General features: G+C 39.8%; 4 protein-coding genes across 14 annotated transcripts; 3 read left to right on the forward strand and 1 right to left on the reverse strand.

Annotated features, from left to right (window-relative positions):
• The first annotated feature begins 135 nt into the window (after nt 1-135).
• On the forward strand, nt 136-4,589 carry LOC103982652 (uncharacterized). Of its 2 annotated transcripts, none has more exons than XM_009399640.3 (2): nt 136-282; nt 3,524-4,589. In XM_009399640.3, exons 1-2 carry the CDS (start codon nt 266-268, stop codon nt 4,386-4,388), a joined length of 882 nt encoding a protein of 293 aa, XP_009397915.2. In that variant the 5' UTR covers nt 136-265; the 3' UTR covers nt 4,389-4,589. The 2 variants fall into 2 exon arrangements, with proteins under 2 accessions (XP_009397915.2, XP_009397922.1); XM_009399647.3 differs by having other exon boundaries at nt 3,610-4,589.
• Nucleotides 4,590-4,730: 141 nt separating this feature from the next.
• On the forward strand, nt 4,731-9,232 carry LOC135584181 (pentatricopeptide repeat-containing protein At2g01860-like). 8 transcript variants are annotated; one of them, XR_010493047.1, is made up of 3 exons: nt 4,731-6,149; nt 6,277-6,396; nt 8,965-9,232. XR_010493047.1 is itself a non-coding variant. In XM_065135819.1 (2 exons), the coding sequence occupies exon 1, from the start codon at nt 4,893-4,895 to the stop codon at nt 6,393-6,395; it is 1,503 nt and encodes a 500-aa protein (XP_064991891.1). In that variant the 5' UTR covers nt 4,731-4,892; the 3' UTR covers nt 6,396; nt 8,965-9,232. The 8 variants fall into 8 exon arrangements, 4 of the variants coding, with proteins under 4 accessions (XP_064991891.1, XP_064991890.1, XP_064991893.1 ...); XR_010493045.1 differs by lacking the exon at nt 8,965-9,232 and adding an exon at nt 8,327-8,780; XR_010493049.1 differs by lacking the exon at nt 8,965-9,232 and adding an exon at nt 7,925-8,302.
• A 652-nt stretch (nt 9,233-9,884) lies between these two features.
• Nucleotides 9,885-14,039, forward strand: LOC103982635 (probable serine/threonine-protein kinase PIX13). The gene is made up of 6 exons (XM_009399622.3): nt 9,885-10,179; nt 10,582-10,931; nt 12,521-12,656; nt 12,844-12,986; nt 13,075-13,198; nt 13,329-14,039. Exons 1-6 carry the CDS (start codon nt 10,119-10,121, stop codon nt 13,793-13,795), a joined length of 1,281 nt encoding a protein of 426 aa, XP_009397897.2. The 5' UTR covers nt 9,885-10,118; the 3' UTR covers nt 13,796-14,039.
• Nucleotides 14,040-15,031: 992 nt separating this feature from the next.
• Nucleotides 15,032-22,422, reverse strand: LOC135584189 (protein LAZ1-like). Of its 3 annotated transcripts, none has more exons than XM_065137500.1 (9): nt 22,163-22,418; nt 21,688-22,039; nt 21,534-21,590; nt 21,129-21,237; nt 19,322-19,506; nt 19,152-19,240; nt 18,024-18,285; nt 16,925-17,176; nt 15,032-15,854 (listed from the first exon to the last, which is right to left on the reverse strand). In XM_065137500.1, exons 2-9 carry the CDS (start codon nt 21,835-21,837, stop codon nt 15,507-15,509), a joined length of 1,452 nt encoding a protein of 483 aa, XP_064993572.1. In that variant the 5' UTR covers nt 21,838-22,039; nt 22,163-22,418; the 3' UTR covers nt 15,032-15,506. The 3 variants fall into 3 exon arrangements, with proteins under 3 accessions (XP_064993572.1, XP_064993573.1, XP_064993574.1); XM_065137501.1 differs by having other exon boundaries at nt 22,384-22,400; XM_065137502.1 differs by lacking the exon at nt 15,032-15,854 and having other exon boundaries at nt 16,977-17,181; nt 21,688-22,422.
• Nucleotides 22,423-22,957: the final 535 nt, after the last annotated feature.

The raw sequence follows: 22,957 nt of genomic DNA on the forward strand, positions 1-22,957 counted from the left end.
CGTTGTTCTCGTCCAATCCACGGATTCGATTGCTTCATGCTGCACCTACCACGATACTGCTGCGGCGTAGCAGAACGCACCTTGCGATTTTGCATATAAATATTTCCAACAAGAGCCGGATTAGATAAACAGGACCTTTTTTTTCTTTCGTTGAGGGTCGTCGTCTTCGCGCTTCTCTCCTCCTCGCGGCGATCTCGTGGAGCGAATTCGATCCTTGCTTCGTCTCGGCCAACGTCACCCGAATCGAATTCCAATCGGATCGATCATGTACGGGTCGAGAGGGTAAGATCGCCACAAACCCCAACCCTAGTTCTTCCCCCTTTTGACTTCCTTTCTTGAGGGCTAGATTACATCTCTAGTTGTTTTGTATCATCTACGTTTTTTTGTTCTTGTGTTGGTGGTGACGTGAAAAGTTGGTTGCTTGAGCCTGTTACTATTCTTGTGGTGGCCATCTAGGGTTACCGTTCTTCATCTAACGGGCGTGGGGCGCTTTTCGTTGCTTAAAGTCGCTGATCCGGCAGCTCATAGAGTTTTAGTTGGGATGTACAGATGCTTACGAACCACTCGCGTAAAAGAAATCAGTAGACCACGGATCTTCTTTCGGAACTGGAGTCCTGGCTACCGACACTAGGAGAACGTTAATTCTTTTAGACACTGCTCTTTGGTCGGGGAGAGAGTTGTCTATTAGCTACCTTCTTGAGTTTTCCATAGTCCTATGTGCAACGTATAAGAAATTCTGTGGTATTTGAACTGCTTTAAGGTTGAACTGCTTATGAAAGAATCTTCTCTACTCTTGCGGTTGTTATCTACTGATAGACTAGCTAAGCTCCAAAGGAATGCTTAGGTGGTGAATTATGTGGCATCTCCTATTGGGCTGAAACCACAATTTTTTGCATCTACTCATAACTCAATAGATGACTAAGGAAAGAAGGAATCTGTGCTAATGCCATTAATTTTTTGTGGGTATGTATGATGCTTTATTTTTCCACATTAGAGTTGATGGTGGATTGTGGTGGGACATATGGCTTGATGGTACTACATCTAGTTCCTTGGATGTAAACATTTTTGGTCAAGTGTTAAATTACTGATCCTCTGAGGATGAGAAAGATTGAGGAGGAAGGTGTTGACTATCACTCGAGGAGAGTGATAAAGTCTCCATTATTTTCTTAATTTAAGTTCAAATACTCGGTTTATATTTTTGTTGAAAAAATTGGTTATGAATTTTTATATTATTTAATGGTTTTTTTAAAATTTGAGATGCGTGATGTACATTTTAGAATATACAATGTTTTTAAATTATGTTGAATTTTTATTCATGATTATTAAATTATAATTAATATATTTGATAAAAACAGTTATGTTTTTATTAATAGGTTATTTTTAATATGGATTTAACTATTTTGAAGCATGTGAAATATTTTTAATGTTCATGTTTTATCAGATTAAATTTAATTTTTTATCACTGTTAATTTAATTGTTTTATGACACATTATGGAGTTTCATGCTTTTATATAATAAATTAGATTAATTATGTCATATTAAAAAAACAGGATTGCACCTTGTTGGGTCGGAGTTGACTCGAGTTGGGTCTGATGTGCACTGGAGTTGCTAGCCTGGACTTGAGCTGATTGGCTCTGACCCAACTTAAGTTGGGTGCGGTCCAACCCAGACTTGAGCCCAAATCGAGCCAGGGTCGAGTTATACCGATGGGTCAAGTTGTGACAAATAATATCATGGTCGACTTAGTAGTGGATGTGGTGAGCGGCTCGAGCAGCCATGGATGGGATGAGGCTAGAGGACATGTCACAGACCACTAGGTAGGACCTCATATATATTGTGCTATGGCTTAATTTTGAGCTATGTTTGTCATTGATGAGGACGCCATATTCTTAAGTGGGGGAAATTGGAATAAGTTGGTCTTGTTCCACATTGGAAGTAGGAGAAGATATGAACGAACTTATAAGGGCTATATGAGACTACTGCCATTAACTTGGGTTTAAGGGGTTTGGTCCATGTGGTTCCAGGCCTATCAAATTAAATGGGTCAATTATCCCATTGGGTTGGGTCGTGATTTTTACACACATGTTACATACTCTAAGAAAATGATTATAAGTTTCAGTCTGTAGTTACACCAAACATCATGAGAAAGATGAAACTAACTAAACTTCCTTCAATGTCCTCATACACCAATTGTTAGTTGCAAAATGTTAGCTCCACTACATTATAATCCACTCTATTTATATTTGCCAAACTTTAAGAAAATTTTTACAATGCCTTCCTTCCAATGAAAGTCCATTTTGTTCGCTTGATATTACTCTTCCTTTTTCACTTTTATAATTTTCTGTTGTTTTCTACGACCACTGTACCTCTGTGCTGCTGCATTCCCTTTTCTCTTCTGCTAGTATCTAATAGCTTGAGATTACTTTATGGGGTCGCACATACCCTTGTTTAGCTCCACTTCAGGTTATTATTTGTAGTACCATTGACTTTGTGTTAGTTTGTAGTATTGATATGAGATATGAATCTGAATGAGTTTATATTTGAGGGCCTTATGGAAACATCAATTAGGATAGGTGGATCCATGGATATATGCATAATTGGTGGATGATGGATACATTCAGTGTCTTTATGGAGAGAAAATGTAGGGACCGAGGAAATGATAGACGAAGAAAGACAGAGCAACAGGTCTAGGAAACTTTGGTAATGATTTGGAGGATGAAAGAATTTGGCTATATCTTAGGTTCCATATTTCTGGTTTTCTAAGACATAACAGTGTTGTTATGTGCAGTGCTGTAACTTTTCACTAATTTATATATCCTACTGTGGTGATTCCCTATTCATTAACATTGTCTTGTATGTTTTGCCTTTGAAAATTTGGTGCATAGCCCTCTTGGAGTTACAAGATTGATGAATTGGAATCAAATTGTGGGTATTGAGATTTCGATTCTCATTCCTTGATCTTCTCTATGATGTAAATATTTTTTTCATGCAACTGGAGAGTGTTGAATGAATCCTGATTCGTATAAGTCAATTTTTTATTATACCTTCATGAGATATCCGATGAAGACTTGAATTTTATATCCTAAATCGTCTCCTCAAGATCCATTTCTTACCAATGCACCAGCAGAGTCTATATTTCTGTTGTTTGTTTTGTGTTCATTTAACGTGCTTTCTGATTGTCAAGGTGATGATTATTTTCAGTCCTCGTTTTATCTAGGTTAAGAATTGATGTTTTGTGTAAAATCTATTCATGCTCGCAGACTTGTGCTGCATGATTGTTTTGCTTTGTTCTGGATTTTTAACACCCTCACCTTCTTTGCATAATAGTCAATTATTTATCTAAGATTTTACATATAGTTCATGCTACATTTAGGTTATTGGATTATGCTGTTCTTTTCTTGGTTGGTTGTAAAATATATTTTTCAATAGAATTAATTGTTCAATGTGGGTTGGGTTTCTCTGTGACCTGGGAACTGAGTGTTGGGGGGTGTTATCTACTTCTTCTTGGGATTTACAATTGAAGGGCAATGATGGGAAGCGGGGGGGGTTCGGACGGGTACGAGGGCACAAAGAGGCAACGAATGATGGACTCCAATCCCTACTTCGCAGTGAGCAGCGGGAGTGCTTCAGATGGCTTCGGTGCCGGCTCGAAGAGACCAAGGACGATGGATCCAAATCCCTACTATGCCGGTATTGGTGCCAGCAGCTTCTACCAGCCATACAGCAGCAGCTACAATGGTGGAAGCAGCAGCATCTATAACTTTCCTGTGGTTCGCCTGAGAGGCCTGCCCTTCAACTGCGACGATCTCGATATATGCAAGTTCTTTGGCGGTCTGGACATTGTGGATTGTCTGTTGGTGAACAAGAATGGGCGCTTCTCAGGTGAGGCTTTTGTTGTTTTTCCATCACCCATGCAGGCCGAGTTTGCTCTCCAGAGGGACAGACAGAACATGGGCCGCCGGTACGTTGAAGTCTTCCGGTGCAAGAAGCTAGATTACTACAATGCTATTGCTGTCGAGGTCAACGATGGATCCTTTGAGAATGAATACCACCATAGCTCACCTCCCTCTCATCCGAAGAGACCAGCTGAGGACAAAGACCAGATGGAGTGCACCGAGGTCCTGAAACTTCGGGGGCTCCCATACTCTGCAACCCAGGCAGATATCGTGGACTTCTTTGGGGAGTTTGATCTGAGTGAAGAGAAAGTGCACATTGTCTGCCGCCCCGACGGCAGGGCAACCGGGGAGGCATATGCTGAGTTCCCATCGGCAGAGATGGCCAAAAAGGCTATGCGCAAGGATAAGATGATGATCGGGTCAAGGTACGTAGAGCTGTTTCCTTCATCCCCAGAGGAGGCAAGGAGAGCCAAATCCAGATCCAGGCAATGATTTGTGTTTAATAGAGGGAAGGTGTAGGTTGCTTCTAGTGCTGCTGCCTCCTTTTTCTTTTTAGTTCTTGGTTCTGCTAGATATAAACTGATTGTTATTATTGTACCTTGACAAATGTTTGATGGTGTACGATACAATCATGTAGTGATTTTTGTTCTTGCATTAAGATCAAGACATAAGAGGATAAATTAGCTGTTACAAGCTTTCAGTTGAAGAACATACGCGTATACAAGCGTTCTAAACCGACAGTGTTTTATTTAGGGGTTCGGTTGTTGTGCGTTAAGATTGGTCGCAGTTGGCTCGGCGCTTATGCGTTGCGTGGTGGTATTATGCGCTGAAGTCTCCCCATGTACAAAGTGGTGTCGTCTTTTGGTGGCCGGTCGAGTGCGTGTTGCCGACAGTTGTGTGATCGCCCCGATTGGGTAGGGTTTGTGCCCGATTGACGGTATCACTTGCGCACGAATTGCTCGGAGAAATCCCTCTCTGAGATCCCTCATTGGTGAGATGGAATGCTTGGTTGCAGCTTCCTCTCGTGTTCGTTCGACAACGCTGGATATCCACGGGCATAAGCTCCGACTGAGCCATGGAATTATCCCTTTCCGTCTTCTTGCTCAGTTCCGTCCGAGCGCATCTCCTTCCCGGCGGAAGCTGCACGGGACCCCCCGCTACCCACGCCGCGCCAAGCTGCCGCCTGACCCAGGAACCTCCCGGTTGCCATCCGAGATGGTCGATGGCGGTGCTCGGCCACTCGACGACGTTCGGGATGGGGACGAGAAACACACGGCAGAATTGTCCGTGGACAATGCGGAGTGGAGCCCCGAAGAGCTTGAGGCAATCTCCGCCCTCTTCGAACGGCCGATGCTGCAGAAGGCCCCGAAGCCCGTGAAAGAGCGGCCGCTGCCGCTCCCCCCGCCTTACGAGATCCGTCCCTCGAGGGTTCCAACGCTAAAGCGTCACGTCCGGTCAGCCTCCCGCTCCGTGCTGGCGCCGCGGTCATCTTTCGCCGATCGGGTGCACAAGAATCCGGAAGCTCTCATCGGCATCGCTAGGGAGATCGCGGCTCTTCCCGCCGACAGCGACGCCTGCGAGGTGCTCGACCGGTGGACTAGGTTCCTTCGGAAGGGCTCTCTTTCGATGACGATTCGAGAACTGGGTCACATGGGCCTCCCCGAGCGAGCCCTGCAGACCCTGTGCTGGGCGCAGAAGCAGCCTTCGCTGTTCCCCGACGATCGAACCCTTGCTTCGACGGTCGAAGTCTTGGCCAGATGCGGCCAGCTGCGAATGGAGTCGGAGATGGGCAAATATCTCAACTCCGCCAGTCGCACCGTGATCGAAGCCATGGCCAGGGGTTTCCTGAGAGCGGGACGCCTGCACCGCGCGCGCAAGATCCTGCTATTCGCCAAGGACAACAAACGAACACTCGACCCGAGCATCTACGCGAAGCTGATCGCGGAGGCTGGCAAGACTCCGGATGGCTACAGGCTCGCGTCGGCAGTGCTGGACGAGCTCGGCGAGAGAGACGACTTTGATCTGGAGCCGCAGGACTGCACAGCCATAATGAAGGTCTGCATCAAGCTTGGGAGGTTCGAAGCCGTGGAGAATCTGTTCAGCTGGTACAAGCAGAGCGGAAGGAATCCCACTGTGGTGATGTACACGACGGTCATACACAGCAGATACTGTGAGAAGAAGCACCGGGAAGCTCTGGCTTTGGTGTGGGAGATGGAGAGCTCAGGCTGCCTCCTGGATCTCCCAGCTTACAGGGTAATGATCCGGCTACTGGTTGCTATGAATGATCTAGCGAGAACCGCTCGGTACTTTTCAAAGTTGAAGGATGCTGGCTTCTCTCCCACCTGCGACATCTACCATGACATGATCAAGGTTTATGCAGCTTCAGGGAGGTTGGCTAAGTGCAGGCAGGTGCGTAAAGAAGCAGAGATGACTGGATTGAGGTTGGATGAGAGGACATTGTCTCTGCTTTCGGAGATGGAATCAGATGCTTCTGCATGAGGTTAGAGAATTTCTTGTTGGTTCCTCTCAGTCTTAAGTTGCTTTCATGTTCTCCTCAGATCACAAATTTGAAGATGTTCTCTTCTCAATGTGATTAGGCTAGCCATGTATACTCTAACTTAGCATCTCGTTTATTTCATAATTATGATTATATAACTTTAACATTCTAGTACAAACCATGTTCTGCTCATCAGAACACAGAAAAGAGTGCTAATTGAAGGTCATTCATCCCTCCAAATCCTATTATTTTAGCAAATGTTGCTAACCAGTGAGCTCTTCTGTTCATTTCTCTACAAACATGAGAAATTTATTTATCATTTGCGAAACTTCTCAAGAAAATTTTAAAAAATTCCTGATGCTATTAATAAGAAACTATGGAGTGTTTTCACTTTGTTTAAGATTTTAGAAGTATTTCAGCATAAAATTCAGTCATAAGGTTCTGCATGCCTTTGTGCAGAGCATATACGATCCTTTCTTTGACGATCATGATTTATACAAGGAAATTATCTTGAATATGTATTTGCATCATGCCAAAATGCATTTCCCATTGTTTGATCTTAGTACAAATTTGGATTCTCTATCTTTGCTTCACTTGTTGAATGCCCTGTCCAAGTTGAGTTTGCACCATCTATCCTTTGGCTTCTTCCATCAAAGTGAATTATGACATATCTTTTCCTAAATACTTTCAAATCCTTGCATTAATATGCTGTTCATAATGTAAGACACAGCTTTATACTCTGTGGAGGACGAACTTGTCCTACTTCCATTGAAAGCTTGATCATTTTTGACCTTTCATATCAACCATATACTATAGCCAATGAGAGATTTCACGATCATACTACTAATTTTTGTTAATCATATTCCTCCTTGAGCCACTCCAAATTTGTACTGTTCGTAGAGATAATTTCTATCTTTACATCATATTATAGTATCAGGTGGAGGTGAATGCAAATTTCTTTCAGATGGCATGCAAAACTTAATCCAGATAGTCCACTACTGATCACTATGTATTATTCCACAAAAGCAAATGCTAGCATTCAGATCCCAGGTTGGCCCCTTGATTACCTCCCTATTTAGTTCAAGGCACCTCATCTCCCCATCAGTGATTGTTGAATATGAATTTTTGACATCACACTTACTGGAAGGACCTTTAATCTCTCTCCTGGCACATCTGATAGACAGAATTACTTGCTTTCTAAGTTCTAAAAGATTATTGACTTTGCTTGTGTAACAATCGCCTTGGTGCATGAAGATCTATGTTCTTTTTTTTTTTTAGGTGGTGGCTTCTGAGCTGTATTTGAACAGAGATTAGCTTGATTCAGTGAAAATCTGGTCGTTGGTATTCTGTAACTAAAAAATTAGATCATGTGTAATTAGGCATGATTCTTAGAGTTATTATTAGCTCCCTTTCTAGGTGATGATTGCAACAAGTGACATGCATGAGATGAAGCACTACTTTGAACTATAGCTATTGCAAGAAACGTACACACTTATATAGCCTTTAAGACAAGACACCTTGATGTTAGCAGAATTTGATTCAAAGATGCAAGAAAAAGAACATCCAGCCATTCTGGTTGCTGTCAGTTAAATGATTTTGTAGCTATGCTCATCCCAAATAGCAAAAGAAAGATGATTGTGGAAGACATCAACTACATGACATACCAAAGCTACGGCAATTAATTGGTTTTTGACTTCGATGAAGTCATGTTCTACAAAGGTAGACTTGTTGCCATGTGAAGCATATGGATCCATGTATTACAACAGGCTTGAATGCTAATCTATGGAGTATCCATTAAGATGATATTGTCTTCATATTTAGATTCTCTAAAGATAGTTTATTTTTATGACTTATAGAAGGGGGTTTTGTAGTCCATTAAATCTACATGTCCTTCACATTGTTGACCTCATGGGACCATTAAATTGATGAACAGATTGAGACAGATCTACAGGCTGTGCATTTGCATCCTCTATTTTCAACGAAGAAAAAAATTCCATCAATGAAGACTCAATGTTGTGAAGCTGTGGATCCGTAAATAGAAGTCCCTTGTGGAAGATAGTAGAAGAGATCACTGCAGATAGTCAAACCTACACTTAACAGCTAGTATGTTGATATGTCTTGGGATCCTTAATCCTTTTGTCTTAGTTTGAGAGTTTGAAGGCTCACAATGATATCTTGTGCATCTATTATCCTTTCATCTTTGTGATGATCCACTTCTTTAGGTGGTATCTGATGTAAAACAGGAAAAAAAACAGAAATCAACATCTATTATTTTTCCCAATTTGTAAGCATGAAATTGCTTGGAAGAGATTGCTACAGGGATGATTTAAATTAGACACTCATGGATTATAAAGTATGATGTTATTAAGTTATGCAGCTCTTTTACATGGATCATTGTCGTGGATCATTGTTATCACTCGTTCTTCTAGTCATTATATTTTGAAAGAACATCGATGCTTATTTTTTGGCAAAGGCAAAGGCACTAATTTCTTGATTAAGTCGATTGTATGGCATATATTTAGTCAAAGTTCGATATTGACTTCTTGTTTGTCCATATCTGTGATGACATAGAATTGGACACTAGATGGCAAAGGAACAGTGACAGAGACTACCAAAGGGAGCCCAATAGGTACCATCTACCTAACATTTTTAATTTAATTTGGCAACATCATATGCTTATTACGTATGTGTATATTGGAAATTAACTTTATTATGTGCCTATGATTATGGTGTATCGAAATTTATTATGTATATATGCTTTCCATGAGCAGTCGTTTTGGTGAACTCATCGCAGAAAGGTAGTAAGAAATCATGAATGCGACATTAAGATGCTCTCTGACATTGACGACAATTTTTATAGGCTATTGTAAGCATGCGTTGTAAAACGCACTCTGAGCTTAATTTGGACTCATATGTTAGTCTAAATAGTCGATTCACAAGTGTATGAACAGTATTTAATGAGTCATAATTTGAACATGCTTATTTGTATATTGTTAATCCGCCACTGTCAGACCAACTCTTATAACCATAGTCTATGTTGCGACTAACTAAGAAATTAGAGTCGTAACTTTTTCCCTGCATACTAAGCAATTGGAGCCGATACCACATGATGCAACATGTCTTGTACTATCCCAAGTTGAAGGAAATGTACCCAATTATCCATGATATATATAGTAAATCACCTCTATCATCATAGTAGACATCCAAGTATGTCCATGGAGGCCAGTTTGGATCAGTTTTAATACATTACATTGATTCAAATTTGACATTAACAACTATATTTTATTATTAATTTGATTTTTCCATATATATATAGACGTGTCAACTTTATGTTGACGTTCAATTTGATGCTAAATGGATGGCATGAGGACAGCAAAATTTGGTCATTAAAATCCATCATATGAATGCCAAGTACATTTGGCGTCAACCAAATGCGCCTCTCTTCTAAGCTGATGGCATTGGAAAAGGCAGAGGGGAATCTGTGGCTGTTTTGCACGCCATTGGTGGCTTAGACTTGTTGACTTTTGAGGCGACTGGTCAAACGAAGACTCCAAACTCCGGACAGCTGAGCAAATAAATCATCCGCCTTCGGCTTCCTTCTTCCCCTCTCTGTCTCTCTCTCTCTCTCTCTCTCTCCTCACATCGCCCCTCGATCCTCTGCAGCCAAGTCATTGGAGAGGAAGAAACATAGAGAGACGAAGGAAGGGGGGAGGTGAACATAGGGCATGGGGAACTGCATCGGGTCTTCTTCTACAAGATCTCCGAGCCCTGCAGATACCAGTCCAGGTATTATAGCTCAAGATCAAACAGCAAAGATCCCTTCTTTATGTACTTGTATCATCAATCAAGATTGTACCTGTTCTTATCTCGCCAAGATTGCTTGAAGTTTCGATCTTTATGCGTGTTTCGGATAGGGTTTGTAGGCTGGTCTAATCCCATGTCATCAAAATCCCTTCTCGCCCTCTTCAATTTACTTGCTTTTGATGCAATTGCGATCGATCTTCATTACCTCTTTCAAGGTCTTCTGCTACGGTTTGAACGATTCCGTGTTCATCGGTCCAAACCGGGGCTCGAGAATTTCTAGTCAAATCTTTTGATTTTGACCAAGCAGATCTCTTTTGATTCCGTCAAAATTTACCCGTCTGCTTCAATTCCCCCAATTTTGTTCCTCGTCCTGTGGAGTTGCAGTACGGTTGGCATCGAAGACGAGCAGCAGCACGGGGACGACCGGGAAGCTGTCAAGCCTCAGCAGCAGCACCTTTGGGCAGTCCACGGGCAGCGGCGTGAGCGTCGACGATGTGTTTCCCGAGGGCCGGATCCTGGAAGCGCCGAACCTTCGCATCTTTACCTTCGCGGAGCTGAGGAGCGCGACGAGGGGGTTCAAGCCGGAGACTGTTCTCGGAGAAGGTGGGTTCGGGCGAGTGTACAAGGGATGGGTGGAGGAGAAGACGCTGAACCCTGCTAAAAGCGGGCTGGGGATGGTGGTCGCCGTGAAGAAGCTGAACCCTGAAAGCATGCAAGGGTTGGAGGAATGGCAGGTGATCTCCCTGTGCTCAACTCTTTTTTGTTCTCTCCTCTTTCGCTTTCGAGTAGCTGCTCGTTCTCCTCTTTCTAAAGCATTTCCTTCTCAGGATTTTACATGATAATAGACTTTAATTTGCTTTCTATGTTTTACCTGATCAATAGATCTCAAGAGTAAAAAAAACCAACCTTGCAATCCTCTCACTGTTACTGAATGTACAGCTCATCAGATTGTTTGTTATTGCTCTGAATCATATAGCTGACATATGAAAAGCACAAGTTTGAGATGCTAATGCTAGTGATTTATAATTAATGCTAAAGCTTAAGGAGGGCTCAAAATATTGAAGTTAAAGTTAGGTTTGATATCGTTATCAAAGCCTAATTTGACTCTGATTAAATCTTAGTATGGTGCATGTGAGACTTCAGTAATAGTTTCACACAGTGATATTCCGGATCCATCTCAATATCAATAACATAATCTCTTTGGCCTATAGGTAGTTTTAGAGAAATATCTCATATCATACGACGATTATTAGATGTGTTAATTTAACTACTAAAATATTATCTTTTATGCAAAATAAATAAGCTTTTAGATGTGGTATTTTCTCAATAATTCTTTTATGCTGATGAGATAATTGATTTATTAAGTTGAAACTAATAATAATATATTCGTTAGATCAAAGATTAAGTCTTAGCTCACTTTCCATGTGAGACTAAACTAAAATGTTACACTTTATAAGGGTTTGGGGTTGATAGGTATATTTAGATTTTTAAAACCAAACTAGTTTGGAAGATAAAAATCGAAGTATAATTTTTTTTAATTACTTAAAATTAAAACTTAATTATTCAAATATATAAGCTTGGTTGTGGGAATTTTCTTTGGTGATTCTATAAGGAATGATAAAAGTTCTTCGAATCTGGATTAATTCAAAGGAATTTAGATTTAAGTTTTTATAATTATACTTTTCAAACCATGTAAATCTTATAATAATAATAATAATGATAAGATCCTAAAGTCTTATCATCGCTCTAATACCAAATGATAAGACCCTAAGATCTTATCGTAGAAGAAATGGAAGATCGTAGAAGAAATGGAACAAATGGGGATGCTCTGATACCAAATGATAAGACCCTAAAGTCTTATCGTCACTCTAATACCAAATGATAAGGCGAAAGGGGAGAAATGGGGATGATAATGATCACTTCGAGGGTATCGACCTCCTTGATTGTTTCGAGGGGATCGGCCCTCCTTGATCACTTCGAGGTGATTGACCTCCTAGGGTTTGTCAAAAGACAGAATAGTATTTATCATAGATTAAGTTGCATCCCTATTTATAGAGTTCCACCCATAGTCAATAAACTTCTTGAACTCTAATAATAAATAAATATTAAATAAACTTCTATTTGGTTCTAACTGAATCAAATCGATTCAATAAACAACTGGACTAAACAGACTCAATAAACATTATTCAAAAATTGATCCTAACAAATAATTCTCTACATTATACTTAATTTCTTTTCCCTCCAAAGAGAAAATGGAGGTCATTTGTTGTCATTCTGCTATGTGACCTAATTGGCGCGCACTCGTCGTTGGTTGTGGTTGCAGTCTGAAGTCAATTTCCTGGGAAGGCTGTCACATCCAAACCTAGTGAAGCTAATGGGATATTGCTGGGAGGATAAGGAGCTCCTTCTCGTCTACGAGTACATGTCAAAGGGCAGCTTGGAGAACCACCTCTTCCGAAGTGAGTCCTCCCTACTGATGCTGTCACCTGTGGCCACCTTTCTTGCACCAATCCACTGCAATGAGATCCTCAATGTCTCTATCGCCAATGACATGACACTAAAAGTGCTCTGCTTTTTCTGTGCACTCACTCCTCTTCGAGGTGGTCTGCTCCCTTTTACTATTCGCTGGGTCTTGTGGCACCGCAGGGGGGGCAGCGTTCGAGCCACTGTCTTGGAGCATACGGCTGAAGATAGCCATCGGAGCAGCTCGAGGCCTCGCCTTCTTGCATTCTTCGGATAAGCAAGTCATCTACCGAGACTTCAAGGCCTCCAACATCCTCCTCGACGCCGTAAGCTTCTGTCATCACTTACACCTCCATGTCTCCCCCCTCGAGGCGCGGTGAGCTAATCCTGCACTACTCTCTGTCTTGTTCCCAGAACTACATTGCCAAGCTCTCTGACTTCGGCCTGGCGAAGCACGGGCCGACCGGCGGCGACTCTCACGTCACCACCCGAGTCATGGGCACCTACGGCTATGCTGCTCCAGAGTATGTTGCGACAGGTATGTGTCGAGTTGTCCTCTGATCTAACCGTTGTGGATTGACGCGATCATGACTGTGCATTTCTACACATTATGGCCTGCAAAGTGTTTGTCGTCGGTCCTCGGTGAATTGATTTGTTGCGTTGAGCAGGACATCTGTACGTGAAGAGCGACGTGTATGGGTTCGGGGTTGTGCTGCTGGAGATGCTCTCCGGGCAGCGGGCGCTGGACACCAACCGCCCGAGCGGGCAGCACAACCTGGTGGATTGGGCGAGGCCGATGTTGGCTGACAGGAGGAAGCTGGCGCGGCTGATGGACCCGCGGCTGGAGGGGCAGTACTCCTCAAAGGGGGCGCTCCAGGCGGCTCAGCTCACTCTGAGCTGCCTCGCTGGCGATCCCAAGAGCCGGCCGTCCATGAAAGTGGTGGTGGAGACGCTCGAGCGCATCGAAGCAATAAAGGGGAGGTCAAGGGAGGCGCGCGATGCCTCCTCGCAGCCGGCGGTGGCTCGCAGCCGCGGCCACACTCCGGTGCACGGTCGCTCGCCGCTGCACCCGTGGCACGAGAATGGCGGGCCGGGCATCGCTGTCGCCACTCACCAACCACACCGAGCAAGTTGATGATGATGATGATGATGCGTGGATGGCAGCACTGCGCTTGTAAAGAGTGGTCACGTTTTTGTATGTTGTAATTTTGATTGTTCGGGGGGCGTTCATCATCAAATCAAAAAGTGTAGTGCTCTCTGACGCATTCATAGTAACGAATATGTGGGATTGTGGAACCAGCGCGCACCGAATTGGTGGTGTTCCTTTTCCTGTTGGATGTCCGATGGTTCAACATTTGCTTGTTTAGTCTTCCAAAGTCTCCACACTGTCTCACGTGTAACTATCAATATCTACAGAGATTGCTGCAAGTAGAATTTCAATTTTAATCTATTTTGGAAGTAAAGAGATAAGAAGCACCAGGATTCGATCAAATGATCTTACAACAATAATCTATAATCTGACTAAATGTTTACGCCATCACTTTTACTTTTAAGATAAACACGCCATCATGCTAAACTTGTATTTTAGATAGATATAAAGTTGTATAAAATGAATGATATTTCAAACTTTCAACCCAAAATACATCATCATTTTCGGTGATGAAAATTTTAAATTTATCAAATGAGATTTTAAACTCTCAATCCGAGATGAGTTAGTTACGTAGGCAATGTGTTCGGATACACTACCATACTATACTAAACTTGTATATAAAGTTTCATAAAATGATTTGATGTTTCGCACTTTCAACGGCACATCTAATTAATATATTCTTAAACTGATTAAGAATATATTAATTAACAACTGGCTTAAGAAAAAAGGAAATATCTAATTTGTTGGGTTTTGTAGAAAGCTGATGTCTTAATGATATATAGCAGGAAGTTGGTATCTAATAAAATGCCAGATTAGCTAATAGACCGAAGAGAGAATGGATACAGAAGGGTTTGTCATGAAGATGATTCAAACCTAGGAAAGGAATCTAACAGGCACAGTGATGATTCCTTACGTAGATGGTGGAATTTTGGGATCTTTCAACAAGCATAATCATCACTTCGAGTGTCAGTGGAAAGAGTATTATTTCCACTAAATTATCTATTGACTTTCCAAGTTCAGTTGTCATCTGGGCATAAAAAGTTCCAAATTGCTATGACTTTGTATAAATCATTGATACTGATGATTCCTGAGAAGCATGATTTAAAAGGCCATGAAAGAAGTGGCTAAAAGGTGAGAAGCCGTAAAGGCAAAAGGGAGATTTTGTACCTTTACGACTTTTAGGCCGAATGGAGATACTGCACACCTACTATGACACCCAGATTTACATACACAAGGAATCTTTTACATGAATATAACAATAACAATAATAATCATTCACATCAAATGTTTTTTATAAATGACAACCAAACAAAAGATTTAGTTCGCTTGATCTTATTGAGAGGATGAAAATGCCCATGAAAAAGCTTCTTTTGTTGGGGTGGGGGGGGAGAAAAGATTTGTAATAGAAAAGCAGCTCTCAAATCTTGATCATTTGGCTATTGACGATACATGAAGATAACAAATTTGACGGAAAGGTATTGTCAAATACCAATATTTCCTGCTTCATCATAAGTAGAATATATCCAATAGTGCAGATGGGCTTTTTACCGCTGCAATGCAAACTGCCTGACTTCTTCCACACAAGGCCAAGAAAAATGCATAGGCTTGCCGCTGAAACCAACATTGTACATCTCTGCAAGCACATAATGATGTCGGTGGCCAAATACAGTAGTGCTTTACTGGTAAAAGGATGTCCTCAGTCCCGAGTGATCCACCTGTGTCCATGGATCTCATGCCGGCCATGACCATGATCACTAATCTCTCCCCCGCTTTCTGCGCTTGTATATCCTGATTTCCAACGACGTCTTCTTCCTCTTTTAGAGCCACTGTCGCTAATACTTCCATCCAATAATGGGTCATCAATTCCATGAACTCGCCTAGTAGGAGAAGATGAGCCTATGCAACCATCATCTTTGGTTCTTAGCTTCTTATCATGCTTTCTTATGTTCTGAGATATCTTGTGAAGCTTCTGGTTGAATCGTGTCAAACCCTTCTCCATGGGCTCGACTGCGTGGGTGACCGTAAACTTCAAATCATTCACGATCTGCAAAAGACAACACAAGCTTCATTAAGAAGACCAATTTGTGGTCGTACAATGTTTTCTGCATCAAAAGTAGGACACACTAATATAAGCAGCTAAATTCTCCATCTGTGCTTACACTTTCTAAATATGTATACCTCTTTTCTGGTTAATACTTGAACCATAGATTCAGGTTATTGTGATGCCAACCAAATTAAAAGGCAACTTTACCTTAATCAAATTTGGTAGTAGCAGCATTAATACCATAATTATGATGCTGTCTTACCTGATCATATTGTTTCAACTCTAATCAAAGATAAGGATAGCCAAACTATCCTGAGGATTTTTTCTGTGATGAGGATTATTAAAATTTATCTGAAACATGTTTGGATTCACAACTAATCAGGATTCTCCTCACAGGCTAAAAAAGACTTGTCAGTACACTTTGTAATCTGATTGATTAACCAATTGACAAGTTACAGTAGTAAATGATATAAAAACAACAGTGTGTAACTTCAACTCTGACTAAAGAAATCATGTGATTTAATGTATGATGTATGTGATGGCCCAGAAATTAGGATTATCAACAATGTTAAAACACAAAGAATCATGTCACTAAAGATGTTTGCGTTTTCCCTCCCAACATGATGGCAGTGGACTACTTAAAATCAATGATGTAAAAACATGGAAATGGGGGCTAAATTCACACAATTTCCTGCTTCATCAGGCGTGAAAAAGAAAGAGAAACTTGCACAAAAGGAATGGCATAATCAACATTTAAGTAACTACTTGGCAATAAAAAGGGGATATGTAATAAAAAAAAATCAGTATTATGTTTCATCATTGAAAGCCCACATTTTACATCGTTATAATGAAAAGATATCAGACGTGTAACACCCATTACCACCAATTCTCAAGTATAGATGCAGACCACAAGAGGACAATCTACACACTGATGTGTTTGACATAGATTCTCTATTAGTAGATCATAGCACTTGGATAAAAGTTTTCTGAAATGAGTCCAATCTGGAATTGTAAACCTTGATAGGAAAAATGTTGGTGAGATGCAATAGTGAGAGAGAACTACAACGTACATATTCTCCTCCGCCAAGAACAACGTCACGAACGCTTTCTCTAATAGGTGTTACATTCTTGGCACCAACACCAGGTTGGGGAAGTCTAAGTTTTGTAGGTCGTTCACAGTCCTTGACCTCATCAGGGTCTAAAGGGCAGTCCAAAGATGCATAGTCCCCAAGAACTGATACACCTCCAGCAAAGAAATCGCCCATTAGCTTGTATGGCTTGGCAGGGAAAACATAGAGATGCACAATGGAAGCAACACACATCTGTGCTGGAAGAACAAAAGCATCTGTTAGAGATTCAGTATTTGATTCAGGCTTCCAAAATATGCATAAAAAAGAAAAATATTTTACAAGTTGATTGTACTGAAATTTCACAGGACTTCGTCAGAAAAATAAAGTATAAGTGCAATCATAAAGGTATCTGATTCCTTGAAAGAACAAGACATCTTCAGAAAAGAAAACACAAAACATTCACATAGCAACTTCACGTTTTCATCAACAATCAACTTCTTTCCATTTCTTAAACAACTAATTCAAATAAAAAATAAAAGCACAACTATAACAATTTTCTCTCTAACATACTCAAAAGGGCTAATTGCAAATTACCCCTTGTAATTAGCTACCCTTAGCATCCCGATCCCTATACCTTCAAAAGTTACATTGAGATCTCCATACTTACGAAAATGAAACATTGAAATTCCCATACAGAGTTAAAAAGATAATTTTACAGAGTTAAAAATCAAGAAAGAGTTACGAAAGTGAAACATTGAAATCCCCATACAGAGTTAAAAAGATAATTTTACAGAGTTAAAAATTAAGAAAAAGAAAAATTTTGTTGGAGCAACGGGATTAAATGTTTCACTTTTGTAAGTATAAATATCTCAATATAATTTTTGAACCGAGATGTTAAAAATAGCTAATTACAAGGGGCAATATATAATTAGCTTTACCCAAAATAGAAGAAGATTCAATGTCATCGACAATGCACATTATTATACAAGCCCAATGCAATTTCAAGGATATCCACAAAGATTATACCTTTAAAAAAATCTATAATAGCAAAGCCCATATGTTATATGCATATTTAAGATCAAGGAAATGACAAAATTACCTCTATACAAATAATGAAGTCCTGCATACTTGATTTGAAATGTAAACTTTGAGCTATGGGGCTCTTGAACAAACCCCAACTATAAAGTAGTGCGATTGCCACATCTTGCCACCATGTTAGAAAGACAATTGATTTAAACATCAGGAATTTTGCGAGTGGTTTCATATGTGCTAATTCATCCTTTGTAGCTGCATAAAATTGGACTAAACAGTATAATGCCCATGATTGACTAAAATTGAGAACAACAGCCATGTAAGGGTACCTACATAATCAAGTAAAACCCAAAATTTGTCACGTTGCATCCAAAAAAATGAGACAAGTGGCATGTAACACACATGATGGATTTTGTGACAGTATAAAAACTGTTTTGATTGGTGAAGGCTATAAAAAATTTCATATTGAGGATCAGACATTTTCTCATAGTAAAAAAAAGCAACATGAAAAATCTACTGTTATTGGATAAAGGTGCCATCTCAGGATATACTCTTTTAAACACCAAAATGACAAGACAAAATAACTATTGTTCTACAGTGCTGCTAATATTAGCTTTATGAATCATTCCAGCAATACTGAGAGCCACAGGCATCCATCTCTAAACAAGTTTGCCATTTAGAAGTACCAATTTTAATAAAACAAAGGTCCTTTCTATCTCATTCCTGGCAGAGGTTGTTAGTTTGGAAGTTATCCAAGAAATTCTGATAAAAGAAGTTCAGGATGCCTGAAAGTTTGACATGAATGTAGTTTTCTATCCTCCTAGTTTTCTTAGTTTATATTTCACAAGCCAAGAGCACAAAACTGAAATAAACAATATAAATATGAAATACTTAGTTCTGACAATCAACATTATGGACAGGAAACACAGTAATAGCTTATTGGGGGAAAATAGCACATAAGGAATATCCTATTTAAGTTATACAATGCTTAAACTCCAATCAACATTATTAATTAACAACTTTGGTGCATGTGAACTTTAACTCTATGTCAACCAGATTATGAAGACTAAGCATTTTTAACACAGAGATGCCACTTGATTTTAAAAGAAATGTTACTTCAGTTTTCTCAAACACATAACAGTTAACACTGCACTTGTTTTAATTTTTCACAACATATCAACTCAGTTTCACTTACCCACAACTCCATGTAAACTGTCCATCACAGTATACTCCAAAAGCTTCAAGAAATACAGCTAAAATGGCAGTTGTAGTCTTTATTATCATCTGTACACGAAGGACAACATTAGATTCTATTAATTTGCCCATTATACAGAAAGATCTAACATTCTTCAGGTAAAAGCTCACATATTGCACAATTCCAATCTTGATAATTTGGTAAAACCACTCTCCCAATTTCCATGGCTTCAAAATGTAATTCATTGGAAAAGGATGCTTTATTACTCCCTTCTCAAAAGCGTCCTTTGATAGGGGTGTGTTCGAACTTGCAGCACCCTGTCTCTTCAAAAATTCAATTGTTCTCTCTTCCCCACCTACAGAAGGAGGAGTGCAATCAGAAATTGTACCTAACTCTATCAGGCAAATACAGTACATGCTCATATCAGAACAACTAAACGTTTCTCATCATGCTATTAGGATTAGGCAAGTCCTACATGTTTCCACTATTTCACATATGTAACAACGCTATAGCTACTTGAACTTGAGTGTTAATCTCCACATATAAGCACCCACTTTGTACTTGCAAATAGTGGTAACCGACTAATATGGCCATCTTAATGCATAAAGGTGACCACAAAAAAATTTGGTCACCTGAATAACCATGTGACCAGTTGCCAATTGTTCTTGTCATCCACAAAACTGAATCTAGAGATGTACAAACTTATAATTCTTTATCATTTGTTATAAATGATGTTCTCAACATGTGACTCCATAACAAAATTTCTGCCAGTATAGAAAAACTATCCTAAGGCCAATCATATCCTGGTGTGCTAGTATCTCTTGGATAAAACTGAAAACAAGATTTGTACTCATCCAAAATTAGGGCAGCCTCAAAAACCTTGCATACGTTAGTTGAGGATGTCATGAAGATGCATGACAGTACATAGACTGCATACAAGAACAGAAAGTACATCAAAGGTAACACACGGACTCGATCCATGCATATGACTAAAAGCCCCCTATTGTAAAGTATTAGGTGCAAAAGAATGCTGGATGATGGACTAACTGCTTCACAAGATAAAATGCACCATCATAGACTATGAAAAAACCAGAAAAATTATTGAAACATGGAAACAGAACTACATAGGTTAAAGCTTCAATTTTCAAATTCAATAATTGATATGGTCTTGAGATCCATCATACATGTATCAACTGCAATATTATGACTCACAAAAGATTCATACATGAAAGAACAACAAAAAAGAATTGAAACCTAGTAATAATAGGAGGAATATGTCTACTAGAAGCCAGCTCAGTGCACAAAGCACGTGATAATGCATGATCTGGGGAGAGTCATTGTACATAGCCTCACCCTTGCAAGAAAAGAAAATTTTTCCATGAACCTGGACTCTTAGTAAAATTGCATAGGAGGAACCTTAAAGTGGTGCAAATGTTTGCACTAATATAGAAATCTAAAATAAATGGAACAGATATATGGTTGAAATGACAAACACCACCCTACAACATTAGCAAGCATAATATTTTTTTTCAGACTATTTGTGAGCTAAACACCACTCTAACTTTTGAAAAAAAAAACACCAAGAGAAAAAAAGATCAAAAGTTAGATTACAAGTCATAAGTTGTCAACATGGTTTAAAGATCTCTTAGCAAAGTAATAATTCTTGTTCCATTCAAAGCATGAATACAAAGTGATCAGCAATGTTGCAAAGTAATAGCACTATCACAAAGCATATTGTTGATGCCTTATTAAGAGAACAAATAAGAAACCATCAGGCAACATGGGAAAATGCTACCTTCTAGCCACATAAGCCCCAAAACGTCATTGTGAACATAAGGAAAAGGATACAATAGCTACCAAGAAAGAGAACAACCAAAACATAGATTGAAGGAGAAGTCACCCATCAATAATCTTTCTCAGAAAATAAGAATTACAGTCAGATCATCTACTAGGGTTTCCTCTAGGTGAAAGGCATACCCAGGCAAGCCACGAGATATCTTCCAAAGCAATACATGGCAAAGGCCTCATAACAATCACGCAGAATCTCACAATCGACGCTGATGGATGGATTCACCAGTGACACATACTACATTAAGAACAACAAAAGAAATCAGCAGTGTTCCAAATAGACACTATTGAAACATCACCATTACGAAAAGGCACTATGTAGAACTCAAAAGAAAACGCCATTTCTTTACTTTTGTGGTTTGTCTTGGTCTGAAAAGTTAAACCTTACTTCCTAATTGGTTGTATGTAAAGTTGAAAGATACAGATACAAGTCAAAAACTCATATCATTCGGGGCAATCACTAAAATTACCAAGTCAATGGCATAGAATAAGATCACCACATTTCACCTATCTTCCAGTGATAAAAGAACTTACGGATTCAATGGCATAGCAAGGGACCATTAAGATCACACCAACTAGAAACTTCTGCTCCTGCAAGAAGGTAGTCCAAACAACAGTAAGATTACAAGTGAACAAGCACTCCAAGCACATTATTAATCAAACCAAGCAAGAGAAGAACTGGAACCACCTCCGGGTTATTGTATGCAGAAAGGTGTTGGAACAGAAGGAACATGGAAAGGAAGAGTGTGATAAGCATCGAGACACCACCAATGGCCGTGGCCCAAATGGGCAGGGAGTAAGATAAGAGACTCCAGTACAGCTGCTCAGTTATCTTCATCAGGAAGAACGACTTGAGCTCTCACCGATTCGGAGCATAATTCAAGCCAAAATTAGACCAGCAAACACATCTCTTATCCAATCAATGGGCTGCTAGCAAATCCAACGAGTGTTCTCATCAGATTAAAAGAAGACCACATTTGGCGACAAAACCACTCATCAATTCCGACTTCAACCTTCAAGATCACAAGATCGACGCGACTCTGCAGCAAAGGGGGTAAAACAAAGATGGGAAACAAAACAAGCTAAAGTTTCCGACTACACGATCTAAACCCTAATCCAAGAGAAAGAGAACCAAAAGCAACGATTCTGGCGATGTTGCGAACCCGCGGAACCCTAGATTCGCGTGGCGAACAGCCTCGCGGAAACCAGCAGACGTCACATGGGAATCAAGAATCATAAAATAACAACAGAATCGCTTTGCGGAGCTCGAAATCGAACAGAAAGAAGAAGGAAAGAGGAGATGGCTCAAAGCCGAGAAGGCGATTAGCGTCCGCCTATTTGAGCGATAGGGGAGTTCGAGTTCGAGTTCGAAATCGTCACTTACGAGAGACGAGCGAGAGAGAGAGAGAGATGGGGGGGGGGGGGAGGGAGGCCAATTGACCGGTTGATGGGAGGCGAACGAACGTTGGACCACCGACACAGCGTAAACAAGGCGGTGCGTCCCTCTGGTCGTGATGGATGGTGAGGACCGACCGGATGACAGTTTGTCTTTGGTGATATAATATTTATCTATAGTTAAAATAGAGTTGATAGCAGAGCCGAATTATAATCCGTAACCAAATATATATATATATATATATATATATATATATATATATATATATATATATATATATACATATATATATATATATATATATACATATATATATATATGTATATATATATATATATGTATATATATATATATATGTATATGTATATATATATATATATGTATATGTATGTATATATATGTATATATATATGTATGTATATGTATATATGTATATATATATATATATGTATATATATGTATATGTATATATATATATATGTATATGTATATATATATGAATTATAATCCATAACCAAATACATATATATATACATACATATATATATATACATATATATAT

The sequence above is a fragment of the Musa acuminata genome, chromosome BXJ3-1 (assembly GCF_036884655.1).
Source record: "Musa acuminata AAA Group cultivar baxijiao chromosome BXJ3-1, Cavendish_Baxijiao_AAA, whole genome shotgun sequence".
Classification (NCBI taxonomy): domain Eukaryota; kingdom Viridiplantae; phylum Streptophyta; class Magnoliopsida; order Zingiberales; family Musaceae; genus Musa; species Musa acuminata.

Bases quoted from the DNA above. Each gene is read 5' to 3' on its own strand.
- LOC103982635 (XM_009399622.3), top strand. From the start codon at position 10,119: ATGGGGAACTGCATCGGGTCTTCTTCTACAAGATCTCCGAGCCCTGCA. The intron at 10,180-10,581 runs GTATTATAGCTC...GTGGAGTTGCAG, and splicing joins CCCTGCAGATACCAGTCCAG to TACGGTTGGCATCGAAGACG. The intron at 13,199-13,328 runs GTATGTGTCGAG...TGCGTTGAGCAG, and splicing joins TCCAGAGTATGTTGCGACAG to GACATCTGTACGTGAAGAGC.
- LOC135584189 (XM_065137500.1), bottom strand. From the start codon at position 21,837: ATGAAGATAACTGAGCAGCTGTACTGGAGTCTCTTATCTTACTCCCTG. The intron at 21,238-21,533 runs GTAAGTTCTTTT...TTCTTAATGTAG, and splicing joins CTTGCTATGCCATTGAATCC to TATGTGTCACTGGTGAATCC. The intron at 17,177-18,023 runs GTAATTTTGTCA...CTTCCAGCACAG, and splicing joins ACTTCATTATTTGTATAGAG to ATGTGTGTTGCTTCCATTGT.
- LOC135584181 (XM_065135819.1), top strand. From the start codon at position 4,893: ATGGAATGCTTGGTTGCAGCTTCCTCTCGTGTTCGTTCGACAACGCTG.